The sequence below is a fragment of the Myotis daubentonii genome, chromosome 3, assembly GCF_963259705.1.
Source record: "Myotis daubentonii chromosome 3, mMyoDau2.1, whole genome shotgun sequence".
NCBI classification, from domain to species: domain Eukaryota; kingdom Metazoa; phylum Chordata; class Mammalia; order Chiroptera; family Vespertilionidae; genus Myotis; species Myotis daubentonii.
In genome coordinates, this window is record NC_081842.1 from 212,549,853 (window position 1) to 212,562,927 (window position 13,075).

At 43.3% G+C, this 13,075-nt stretch overlaps 1 protein-coding gene across 4 annotated transcripts in view; it reads right to left on the reverse strand.

Annotated features, from left to right (window-relative positions):
- The window catches only part of PDPN (podoplanin), a 164,182-nt gene that overhangs the window by 126,948 nt on the left and 24,159 nt on the right, over positions 1-13,075 (reverse strand). Inside the window, exons 2-6 of one of the 4 annotated variants that reach the window (XR_009452102.1) lie at positions 11,711-11,847; positions 8,150-8,276; positions 3,675-3,701; positions 3,058-3,169; positions 1,015-2,206 (exon numbers count right to left, since the gene is read on the reverse strand). Coding sequence is in view for 3 of the 4 variants with exons in the window: in XM_059691205.1 (XP_059547188.1) it covers positions 2,200-2,206; positions 3,058-3,169; positions 3,675-3,701; positions 8,150-8,276; positions 11,711-11,847 (410 nt within the window). In the remaining variant the exon portion in view is untranslated. Of the gene's footprint in view, positions 1-468; positions 2,207-3,053; positions 3,170-3,674; positions 3,702-8,149; positions 8,277-11,710; positions 11,848-13,075 lie in introns of those variants that run through there. The other 3 variants (XM_059691207.1, XM_059691205.1, XM_059691206.1) reach the window with 3 other exon arrangements.

Below are 13,075 nucleotides of genomic sequence, written 5' to 3' on the forward strand. Positions count from 1 at the left end.
CATGCTCCCAGACCCACAGGCAGCTGGAACACCCTTAACCAGGGTATTACCTCCTGTTCTTGTGTAACCCAGCCCAGTATACCTGAGGGCAGGTTCCCAGGGCTAACGGGCAGGAGGAGGTGTAGCTAGCTGCTTCCTCACCTGACTCCTCTCTGGTGCAGAGAAATCAGGAGCCAGGCCAAACCTTCTAAAACCTGTTGGGATCAGAGCAGGCAAAAGAAGTCCCGGAGTGCGACTGGTCTTCTCGTCCCATTTGTCTGCTTGGCCTTAACCTCTCTACTTTGGCAGATCCCTGGGCGAAAGGTGTAATTACATTTTTTCCTGATGGTCGTACTTCCTGTCGCCATTTATAATTCGCTCCCAACTGAGTCAAGAGACAGAGGTGACATAACTTACCAGCTTATCTGGAAATGTTTCTCAGTGTGGCCCGACTCAATCGAGATCTCCAATCAAAGCTCTGACTCAATGTTATACGCAATCATCTCTTTTATTTTAAACCTGTCCACACTGCATTGAGCATCAACACAGATGTGACTTAGAAACCCACAGCCCGGTCCCAGCAGGTGATGGGTCCAGTGTACGACTTGGGGTGGACTGTTATTGTTCACAGTGGAAGAAAAAAGAAAGGATGAAATGGACATTATTCCCAACTCCGGTTTGGGAATCTGAGTGACGAAACAGGAGGGTTTTAAGCTCATAATGCTTTCCTTAACCCCTTTCTCTCAATCAAAGATGATGTTCAAACATGGAACCTGGGCTGGTAGACCAGCTGAACTTAGGCAACAGAAGGGCACACTGTTTAAAATAACGTCCACACATTACTGCAAACAAAAAAAAGGGGAGGGGGGGGAGAACAGCTGCGCTTTCTGATAGTTTACTTTTTCCTGTTTGATGAGCTTGTACAAGTTTACAGGATATCAGATCTGCACAAACACAGTCACGACAGAGCATCTGCTAAGTGTAAAGACTTTGTGTTTAGGAAAAAGCCTTCAGCTGACCCCTGGGAAACTGTACTGAACTGGGCGGTGCCCACACCAAGAACATCAGCTTGGGCACCTTGATTCTGATTTTTCAACTACAACCCCACAGAAACATGTGGGATCCCGTGAAGACTGGGAGTATCTTCTGTTTTTAAATCCAGCTGCTTCTTAAAAATTAACATTTTATAAGATTATTTCCTCTAAGGCAGGAAGGGAAAGTTAGAAACCCGGCAGGTTCTGGCTCCCATGCCAGAGGCACACGGAGGGCTTCTTTCTGTTTGGGGACCACCAAGGTTCTTAGTGTCTGGGATAGGTGAGCCTCTGGTATCGCCGGGCTGCCAGCAGCCTCCTGAGCCACCATCAGGGCTGAGGTCTCCATAGTCGAGATCAGCGGTCGCCAACCTTTTGGACCTCATGGACCACCAGTGGTTCATGGACCACCGGTTGGCAACCACTGGTCTAGATCAAAACAGCCAACCTGAAGGGCCTGCGTCATGGAAATGAGAAGGCCACCCCCTTACCACTGGCTCCCCAGCATCTGAGGGAAGCAGAGGGTCAAGTAGGAGCAAACCTTTGAGTCATCAAGTCATCGCTGGAAACGAGGGGAAAGCAAGCCTGGAGGCTGCCCCGTAGCTTGTTAGCTTGTTGTGAGATTTACATATTGCTCCAGCTGAGATTCTTCCACTTGATTATTCACACCAGACCAGGCTTTAAAGATGGACCAAACTAGACCGGAATGTGTACATTTCAACAGACCAGAAATTGCAAAATGCTGATGCCATTTACTGACATAGCACTAGACCCAAGGACTCCACTGGTATAAATATTTCCAGATTCCTTTGCATTTTAACAATAACAGAGAACGGTTAGAACAAAGGCATGACTGCGGCATCTGCCCTCGATGGAATTACATTGTCTGTCTGAGTGACAAATCAATCTATAGAGTGTGCTCCGTTTCCTATGCATTTTGTTTTCTAAGTCATCTTTTCCAAAACTTGTATGTTAAAAAAAAAAGTTTCTCAAAAGACAAAATATTTAGAGGAGCAAGTCTGTGGATGATCGTTCCTGCGGTTACTCTTGGCAGGCGGAGGGATCACCATGGATTCTGAGTGGGGGAGCCAGGCATTTCCATGGGTCATCTTCTCCCATGTGCTCAGGGACAGGGGAGGTATAAAGTCTTTTTTAAACATGTTGGCAGGAGGGCACATTCTTCAGCTCTTTAGGGCCTGTGAAAACAAAGAGAGAGGTGATGGTCACTCCTTCTACTGGCACTGGGAACGGGAATCCCGTGAGTCATGTGCCTAATGTCCTTCTAAGTCTTCCAATTCTGGAGCCTTGCGCTCTTCTTTCTCAACCATTCTTCTTCCACGCCTGGCTCCCACACAGCCAGGGCCCGATTCTTGGGCATCTCCAAATACATAAACTTATGACTGTACTGTGAATCGTGTCTCTCAAACCCCCAGATCCATGGCATCTGTCCTCTTCCTGTCCCCCAGATTCCCCAGTCATATATCATCCTTCCCAACAGAAATACAAAAAATGGTTTCCTCTGGCTATGAATTCTAATGTTCTGAATTCTTAGGGAATTTTAACAAAGAGGAAGAATCCCTTCTCATCAGTAGCCAATGCTAGGAGTACACTACCATGAGTGTGGGTATGTCCACGGCAGGAGGGAGGGAGGGAACCCATCCCAGCAGAATTCCTCATCACTAGGGAGCCCTGGCCCCACAGCAGATGGTCTTCTGGAAACCTCCCCCCTCTGATGATTGGGAGCAGGGTGATGAGGTATCAAGCTCAAACTTGGTTTGGGTTTTCTCTCAAGTCGTTAGTTGGAAAATTAAGACAAGAGGTCAAGTTTGGTCAGAGTTCAATGGAAGTCAACCATAGAGTCACCTCTGACTCTCTTTTCTTAGAAACACGCTTGTTCTTCTGGGGAAACTTCAGATGCAGGGCTTCTGGAGGTCGGGGCTTTTGACCTTGACCCTCATTTCAAGGTTTCCATTAGCTCCAAGGTCAGAACTCTAGAAGTGACTACCTTCATTTATATCTATCACATGGGTGTAAGTTGTTTACTTACGAGTACCTTCCCGACATTTTTCGCACGACCACAATGATGATCCCAGCAATGAATCCAATGCCTAGTAAGACGCCAACTATGATTCCAATCAGGGTCCCAGTTGAAAAGCCATCTGAATGAGAGGGAAGAAACCATGAGCCCAGATAAACAATACACCTGCCATACAATGTGCCACTGCCCTACTATAGATCGAAATCATGTTCTATGGTGTTTCTCCTGTATCCAGTGGAAGCTGTTCTAGAAGAGGAGAAACCTGGGCTCTTCTAATCTCATCTAATGAGTGGAAAGATTTCTGGGTCTCAAGATTGATGAACCATTCATACAGCATGGATTCACAGTTAATCACTGGGTAGCGTCACTGTGATATGACAACATTCTCCACAAATGTCATTAAGTGAATAGACTCATTTGTGGTTTGATTATTTTCAAATACAGGCAATTCCCTTTTCTCTCTTAAAAGAAGTTTGAAACCTGTTTCTTGGAGGGTTCTCTATTCTGCACTTATTGACTCCAATCCAGAAAAGGATGTAATTCATCACAAATATTAGGTTCAAAGAAACCCCCCACTTTTTAAAAAAAATCTGAAAAGAATATTTTGATACCAAAACCTAGCTTACCTTTCGCACCTGTTGTCTGTGTGTCTTCTGTAAAGAGAGATGTAATGATACAGAATTATTAGGATTTAATAACTGTAATTTAACAATTGGCAAAAGATAAGTTTACCCTAAGAGGAAGGGAGCAAAACACAAGAAAAGAAGATAATTTCTTAAATAAATTGGATCAGGGGATTTTTAAGCAAGTTTGACATGATCCTGTCTTCAAAACTATTATTACTGAATTTATGAACGTTTCTTCACACCTATGGGTCCAAAGTACTTTTGTGTACATTACTTTTCTGCTATCAACTCAAGGCAACTGGCCCACGGAGGTTTTAAATAAATGATTAGGAAGTTTCAGAGCTTAGGGTAACAAAGAATCCAAGGCTATTGATTCTTGGTCCAATGTCAAGGTCAAGCAAAACTCGCCCACTGGGATGAGGTCTGTTTTGAAGAATTTTCATTTTGAGAGCACTATGCTCTAGTTTTGGAAGGTGTGGCCAAGACTGAGATTTGTCTTTTGATATTAATTCCCTGCTTTTTTTTTTAGTAGCAAAATTCACATCTTACAGGGCAGTAGCAACATGCCCAGCTCAGTTTAATGAAAGAATACACACCTTGTATTCATGCCACTGTGATTTTAGGATTTCTTTTTTTTTTTTTTAAACCAACTTAAAAATATATATATATATATATATATATATATATATATATATATATATATATATATATATATATATTATTGATTTTTTACAGAGAGGAAGGGAGAGGGATAGAGTGTTAGAAACATTGGTGAGAGAGAAACATCGATCAGCTGCCTCCTGCACACTCCCCACTGGGGATGTGCCCACAACCAAGGTACATGCCTTTGACCGGAATCGAACCTAGGACCCTTGAGTCCGCTGGCCGATGCTCTATCCACTGAGCCAAACCGGTTAGGGCTGTGATTTTAGGATTTCTACCTGCAGCCAAACCTAGTTCAATAGTTGCAATGTGAACATTTTCATTTACCTATCACATGGGTATCTGTTATTTATTTACAAGTGTCTTCCTGTATGTAAATAAGAAAATGGCGCGTTTTAGATAATTTCACATAATTCCTATTTAAAAGTAAAGGTGTTTTGTTCTCTCCCATCAACCTCTCTGTAGAGAGTCCTTAACTCCTCTGGGGGGTATTTGTTTATCTAGTTTGCAGATGGAGAAAAGTCAAGGTGCCTTGATTTCATGATACAATAGAGGGAAGTGAACCAATCAGGCCCTTCCCTACAACCTTCACTCACAACTTGCAAAATTCAGATACCTAATAACATTCTTTATGAAAGATGAAACCAGCCATCCATCATCTACAAAATGCTTGCTTTTCCTAATGGTATGGTTTGAAAGAAGCCATCCCTTTGAACCACGGCTGTCTCCAGAAAGACACCTTTTCTTTTTTTTTTTTTTAATATATTTTTATTGATTTTTTTACAGAGAGGAAGGGAGAGGGATAGAGAGTTAGACACATCGATGAGAGAGAAACATTGATCAGCTGCCTCCTGCACACTCCCCACTGGGGATGTGCCCGCAACCAAGGTACATGCCCTTGACCGGAATCGAACCTGGGACCCTTGAGTCCGCAGGTTGACGCTCTATCCACTGAGCCAAACCGGTTAGGGCCAGAAAGACACCTTTTCAAGGGGGCCCCAGGGTAGGTAGCGGTCTCCTTGCATGAGCTAAAGCTATGGCTCGGGAGCACTCACACGGAGCTCAAGTGGATGGTGCTATCCCACCATAAAAGTGTTTGGGAGGCTGCTGGACCTGAGTCCTGCCCAGGACAACAACATCGTCAAATCAACTCCCCAAATGTCATTCATCCCCGGCTGCCAAATACCAGCAGAAACAGGTCTAATTGTTTGCTTATCATGTCTTAACATGGTGGCTGCCAATTCCACCAACCTCAGAACACGCCATCATCACCATCAATGACACCATGAGTTAGGAAATACCAAAAATGAAGTTTATGGAAGATTCCTTACTAAATTAGAACGTATTAGTCCTGTCCTCCCTAGCTCCCTTGCAATGACATGGCTGTGATCATAAAATGTGTCATAAATGTGAACATCATCACACTTGGGCGTTTCATAGGAAAGACATCTGCTGACCTCTTAAGAAACCCAAATGCTTAAAATTACATTTTAACTCATGTAAAAATTTCCTGGGACACTGATATATGAAGTGGGAATGTACTGTTAGTCACAGGTTTTGTGACGGGTGGGGCAGGGGACACCACAGAAGAGTAACCAGGAGTGTTTTCCAGGCAATTGAGAATTTTTTTTTAAGGATTAGAGGGGTATCCTGTCATGACAGAAAGAATACTCAACTTGGAAGGTTCCATTTTCTGCTGCCCATTAGCTGTTAACAATTTATTTTCTTGTTTGTGTGTGTGTGTGTTTTTTATGTGTGTGTTTTTTGTAAATCCTCACCCAAGGATATTTTTCCATTGATGTTTAAAGAAAGTGGAAAGGAGGAAGAGAGACAAAGAGAGAGAGAAAGAGAGAAACATAGATCTCAGAGAGACACATTGATTAGTTGCCTCCCACACACACTCCAACCAAAGCTGGGATTGAGCCTGCAACCAAGGTACATGCCCTTGACCAGAATTGAACCAGGGACCCTTCATTCAGTACATGGCCGATGCTCTATCCACTGAGCCAAACCGGGTAAGCTGTTAACCAGGTAATGCTCCATTTCTTTAGCATCTTGGGGTGACCTTTAAGCTTTATTTTCAAAGCACTTTTAGGAAGTTTTTTTTTTCTATGTGGTAAAATATACGTAACACAAAATTTACCCTCTTCATCATTTTTGTGTACAATTCAATGGTAGAAATACATTCATATTGTTGTGCCATCATCACCAACCTCCATCTCCAGAACTCATCTCACAACACTAACCTTATACACCTGTTAAACAATAACTCCCTCCTCCCTCCTCCCCAACCCTAGACGACCATCCTTTTACTTTCTGTCCCTATAATTCTGACTACTTTGTGGAGTGTACCTCATCTGAGTGGGATCGTACAGCACCTGCCTTTTGGTGACTAGCTTATTCTAATTAGCATAATGTCTCAAGGTTTACCCATTTGTATTATGTGTCAATTTCATTCCTTTTACAGGCTGAATAATATTCCATTGTATGTATTCAAGGTGCCTTGATTTTGTTTATCCATTTATCCGTCAATAAATTCCACATTTCAGCTACAGTAAATAATGTGGCTATGAACGTAGGTATACAAATATAAAGCTTTAAAAAAAAAAAAATCCTCACCTGAGGACATGTTTCTATACAGGAAGGACAGAAGGGGGAGAGTGAGAGGAGATAGAGAGAAACATCAATTGGCTGCCTCCTGTAATGCCCCAACTGGGGATCGAACCTGACACCTGGATAAATGCCCTGATCGGGAATTGAACCGCCATCTTTCAGTGTACGAGACAATGCTCCAACTAACTGAGCCACACCAGCCAGGGCTAAAGCAGTTTTTAAAAATCCTCAGAAGTGCTATAGATTTTGTAAAACCAGATTGATTGGCTTTGAGTCTGGAAATGTATATTGACACTAAAGAATAACTTCTTAGGAGTTCAGATGTACATTTAGTTTGAGGAACCACTGTACTAGGCAAAGTCTTTGTGTTTACTTTCATTTAAAGATGGAAATACCTATCACTTGTTCTCAAGGCAGAGAACTCTGTTCAGCAGCCCAATTTTATCTAGATAAAATGATTTATACAAAATAGCTCAAGTTAGTAATCACTCATTGCACTTATTGGAGGGTTAGTTCCTTTTCTCGTTCACCCCTATATACTACAAAATTAATTTCTTTTTTTTAAAAAGCTCTAGAAATAGGAAGCTATCTCTTTCTATTGCTGAGTTGTAATGGCAATGATCTGTCCTTGTTTTTATCAGTGATGGTCCAAACCTCATAATCATGGCAAAGACCCAACGTCCTCCTCTCTACTTTCTCTCCAAGATGTTCCACTTATAAAGCTGCAGGTGTCAACCGGGGATCACAAGTACAACCCCAAATCCTGGTAAGAAAAGATTCTTGCTCCGTGGATACAGACATGAACTCCATATAAGATGGCAAACAGTACTATAGAGCCCATTGAGGTTCACATAGGTTGGCTGAGTTTTATGCTTTTAAGTGAACACACAAAGTTCTTAGTGTAGCATTCTACCCACTTAAGGTCAGCAACACGACACCAGTAGTACTCATCTTGCCCTGGTGGGGGTATTACCACTCGTTCTCAAGGCAGAGAACTCTGTTCAGCAGCCCAATAAATCAAATTGGATTTAGAAACCTAATACATCGAGTTCTGAAACTCCCACATAAAGCTTGCTTTGGAATTCACTCTTGCATTCCAAAAATATGCCCTGCTGGTTATTACACTTGGTCATGGTTTCTGGAGGGTAATGATTATGCAGAACAAGATCAATCCGCGTTGGGGTGACCGGTTTTCTTACCCCTGGAGTGACTAGTGGCCCCATTCAAGGCTGTGGTGCTCTGGGTTTCCTCTTGGGCATGGCCTGTGCTCTCTGTGGTTGGCAGATCCTCTATGGGAGTGTCTGTGCGCTTTGTATTTGTGGGCACCTATGGAGATGTAAATGAAGCAAAAACAGAAATATAACACCATGTTTTAAAATAAATTCGCGGCCTCGTGACAGAAAAGAATATACGATGGTGGCATAAATATATAAAATATATGACGACATAAATTTAAAGTGGAAACCAGAAAACACACAGACAGAATAACAGGAACACGAATAAAACCATGCCTCCAGAAATGAATACCGAGTGTTTACTTCCACGAGTCTTAGTTCTTGCTGACTTCCTAGGGTCTTAATTCTTCAAAAAAAATACCAGCTCACTAAGCTTTAATTCTTTCTCTCCCTTGAATTTGAATGGCATTTCCTCCCTTCAACATTTTTGGGGGCATATATTATGTTGTATCATATTTTAATGCCTTCCCTCTCCCAATCAGAGTAATAGCTAACCTTTATTAAAACTTACTATGTGCTAGCCCCTTTAAATACCTCATTTACTACACACACACACACACACACACACACACACACACACACACACGCGCGCGCGCACGAAACCCCTATGAAGTAGATCCTATTATTAGTCCTATGGTATGAACAAGGCTTAGAGAGATTCAAAAATATGCCCAAGCTCACATAGCCAACAAGTGGCAGAACAAGACTTGGAAGTGGTTCTGTTGACTCCAAAATTTAGCCCAATGTAACATTCACAAATATGCTAATGAACACAAGCAACAAAAGCAAAAATAGATAAATGGGACCTCATCCAACTTAAAAACTTTGTGCACCCAAGGACACAATCAACAAAGTGAAAAGGCAACCTAGGAAATAGGAGACAATATTTGCAATTCATATACCTGGTAAGGGTATCAAGAAATCCTACAACTCAACAATAACCTGAGGGCTTTAATAAAATAGCCAACAAGCATATAAAAAGGTTCTGATGCCAAAACCGGTTTGGCTCAGTGGATAGAGCGTCGGCCTGCGGACTGAAAGGTCCCAGGTTCGATTCCGGTCAAGGGCATGTACCTGGGTTGCGGGCATTTCCCCAGTGGGGGATGTGCAGGAGGCAGCTGATCGATGTTTCTCTCTCATTGATGTTTCTGGCTCTCTATCTCTCTCCCTTCCTCTCTGTAAAAAATCAATAAAATATATTTAAAAAAAAAAAAAAAAGGTTCTGAATCTCAGAGAAGTGCAAATCAATACCTCAACGAGATTACCACCTCACACCTGTTAGCATGGCTACTATCAAAAGAACAGAAAACACTGTGTTGGCAAGGTTGTAGAGAAATCGGAACCATTGTGCACTGTTGGTATTACTGGAAGTGGTGCAACCACTAGGGAAACAGGATAGAGGTTCCTCAGAAAAATTAGGAATATAATGACCATATGATCCAAAAATCCCACTTCTGAGTATACGTAGACCCAAAAGAACTGAAAGTGAGGTCTTGAGATATTTGTACACCATGTTCAAAGCAGCACTATTCATAATAGCCAAAAGCAACCCAAAAGTCCATCAATGCTGGATGAATAATAAAAATGCCGTATATCCATTTAATGGAATATTATTCAGTCTTTAAAAGGAAGGAAATTTGGACACATGCTACAACATGGATGAGCCTTGAGGACATTAAGCCAAGTGAAATAAGCCAGTCAGTCACTAAATGATAAATATGGTGTGATTCCACTGATATGAGGCACTTAGTCAGAATAGAGATAAAAAGTAGAATGGTGGTCACCAGAGATTGGAGGGAAGAGGAAAAGGTGAGTTGAATGGGTAGTTTCAGATTTGCAAAAGGAAGACAGTCTGGAGATCTGTTTCACAAGATGAATATACTTAATACTACTGAATTATGGGTACACTCAAAAATGGTTCATGCCGAAACCGGTATGGCTCGGTGGATAGAGCGTCGGCCTGCGGACTGAAGGGTCCCAGGTTCGATTCTGGTCAAGGGCATGTACCTGGGTTGCAGGCACATCCCCAGTAGGAGATGTGCAGGAGGCAGCTGATCGATGTTTCTCTCTCATCGATGTTTCTGACTCTCTATCTCTCTTCCTTCCTCTCTGTAAAAAATCAATAAAATATATATTTTTAAAAATGGTTCAGTTGGCCCCAGCCAGGTGACTCCAATGTTTGGAGCACTGTCCCATACGCCAAAAGGTTGCAGGTTCAATTCCCGGATAGGGCATATACCTAGGTTGTGAGTTTGATCCCAGGTTGGGTGCATACAGGAGGCAACTGATTGGTGTTTCTCACATCAATGTTTCTCTCTTTCTCTGTCTCTCTGTCTCTCGCCTCCTTCATCTCTCTCTAAAATCAATAAACATACCCTTAGGTGAAGATTTTTTTAAATGGCTCACATGGTAAATTTTATGTTATGTGTTCTTTAACACAATAAAAATATGCTAAAGGGTATCTACCATGTGCCTCGCATGGTTCTCAACCCTGGGGATATTCCTAAACAGGGGCAGGCACACTTTTCTGTAGAAGGCCAAATGGTAAATATTTTCTCTGTTGTAACCAACTACTCAACTCTGCTCTTAGGGTATGACAGCAGCCTGAGATCATTCTCAACTGAATAGGCACTGCTGTGTTCCAGTAAAACTTTATTGACAAGAACAGGGTGTGGGCCCACTCTGGTGAGTAGTTTGCTGTCCTCTGGCCAAGAATGTCACTCCTGGGGGGTGGGGATAGGATTCCTTTAGGCCTCTTTGAGATCATGAGTGAACTTAAGAATCACGAGAAAAAAAATCAACCATGGACTGACCTGGGGAGTATTCAAAGCAGAGAAAACAGAAACCTAAGTTGGAATAAGTCCAAAGGTCAGAAGGTCCCACATGGCTGAAACAGAGGACTCGAGAGGGACAGTGGTGCAAGGATGTCACAGAGGTGGGCAAGAGCCTCTGTCCCATGTCACTACAGTCAAAGCCCCTCAAGGGTGGAAGGTGTGGCCTATAGCCCTCCTCAATGCCTCCCAGAGCCTGGCATCTGATCTTACCCATGGCAGGGGATTAAGATATGTATGACCTGATTTGATTAAAGGTCATTAGGGTGGGAATGTTGTCAGTTGGGACTCCACATAGTACACCAGTATGGTCTGGGGGTGGCCTCTAGTCGGTGCTTATTACCAGTCACAGGATGACAGGAAGTTGTGAATACATATCTAGAAACTTTTATAGCAATCCAAGATGTGTCTTGTATTGACACATGGGCTATGGTAGACTGGACATCTATAAACCTACCTCTTTACCAGTTTGAGAAGCCCTGATGTAGACACTCGAAGCACCTGTGACCAGCACACCAGTTACCTGCCAGCTGGACGAAACTGGGAAGTCCTTTTGTTGCAAGCCATGTAACAACTCCTTTGTATGGTCCCACTGATTATATATATACACAGATATAAATATATGTATGCCTACATGTCCTTGCATGTGATTGCATGCTTACAAACCAAATTCCTCTCTTCCTCGGACACTCACCTGACTGGTGAAGCCAGCAGGCTTATGGGACTGTTCACTGGCACTTGGGGTCATCGTGTTATCATCCACACCTGGGATCACCATGCTACTTTCCATACTTGCGGTGGTAGCGTCATCTTCTGGCAGGACTGTGGTGGCTAAAAAAGAAAGACCGAGTCAGGGCACACGGTGGATGTAATGTGTGGGCAGACCTAACGGGCTGGCTACAACGAGATTATCTTTCCCATTTCTTTTTGGGATTTGTTGTTACATTTCCTGCTTGGCACAAACCATTCTCCTTGCTGCACCTCTGGCACATGGGATGGCCTGGTTGTCACCATTGCCCAGGAAAGGAGGGTGGAAAGAGAAAAAGCTGAAGCAGCCAGCCCCTCCTTGATATCCCCCTGGGGCAGGCTGTACACCTTTCCTTTTCAGGTACTATTTCAAATGCTGAAGGAATGTATTCAGGTTACTAGAATACCATGTAGACCTGGAAAAATTCTAAATTATAGGCACCTCGGGAGAGTTCCAAAACCACTTTGCAGGCTCTACCTCCAACCCCCTGAATCAGAAACGTCCAAAAAGCAGGGTCTCCATCTTTCCAAAGTCAAGCTTGCTCTCCATTTACCTTGGAGACTGCTGCCCACCTGAATGGTTAGCCTTGGCTTTGACCACTGACCTCAGAGATTACATAGAGTTCAACCTCCTATCTTCCAGTTGGGCTAATGTCTGCAGGGGAAGGTCAGCAATATACTTAAGGATGCCAGCGAGAACTAAGGGAACTCTCGGTGCACCAAGAGCTATGCTACGGAGAGACCTCCCTGGCCCCGGACCTGGCTCTCCTGCATTAACACTGCGTGAATGACCCCAATGTGCCAAAGAAAAGGTTTCTGGAGGAGCAGGGGACAGCAAATTCTAAAACCGGGCAGAGAACAGATAACAACAGTGGCCTCTTCTTCAACCTGTATCCCAATGATCTGAGCTAATCATGACCAAGCCGGAGCACCATCTCAACTCACCAGATAACCCTTTCGATGGTTAAAAATCTGACTCATTGGCCACAGGCTCCGTCCACAGACGCAGAGGGGCTCTGGAAATCCCATGAGTCAGTACAGTTGCAAAATAAGGGAGCACACGCATCCCAGGAGCAGAGGGAGGGGTGCTTGGGGACTGCTTTGAGGGTGTAATTAAAGAGCGGATGTTCGTAACCAGGCCATGCTCAAGTCAGCCAGCAGCCCGCTCTTGATTTAAGATGCCTATTCCTCCCGATGCTTCTTGCCGGCCCAACCACAGGCGCTGCTAATAAATATTTGATCACAGCGTCTTTGCTGATGCAGAGGGAGAAAGCCTCCAGAGTAAATTCATTTGTTCTCTCTGCAACTAGTC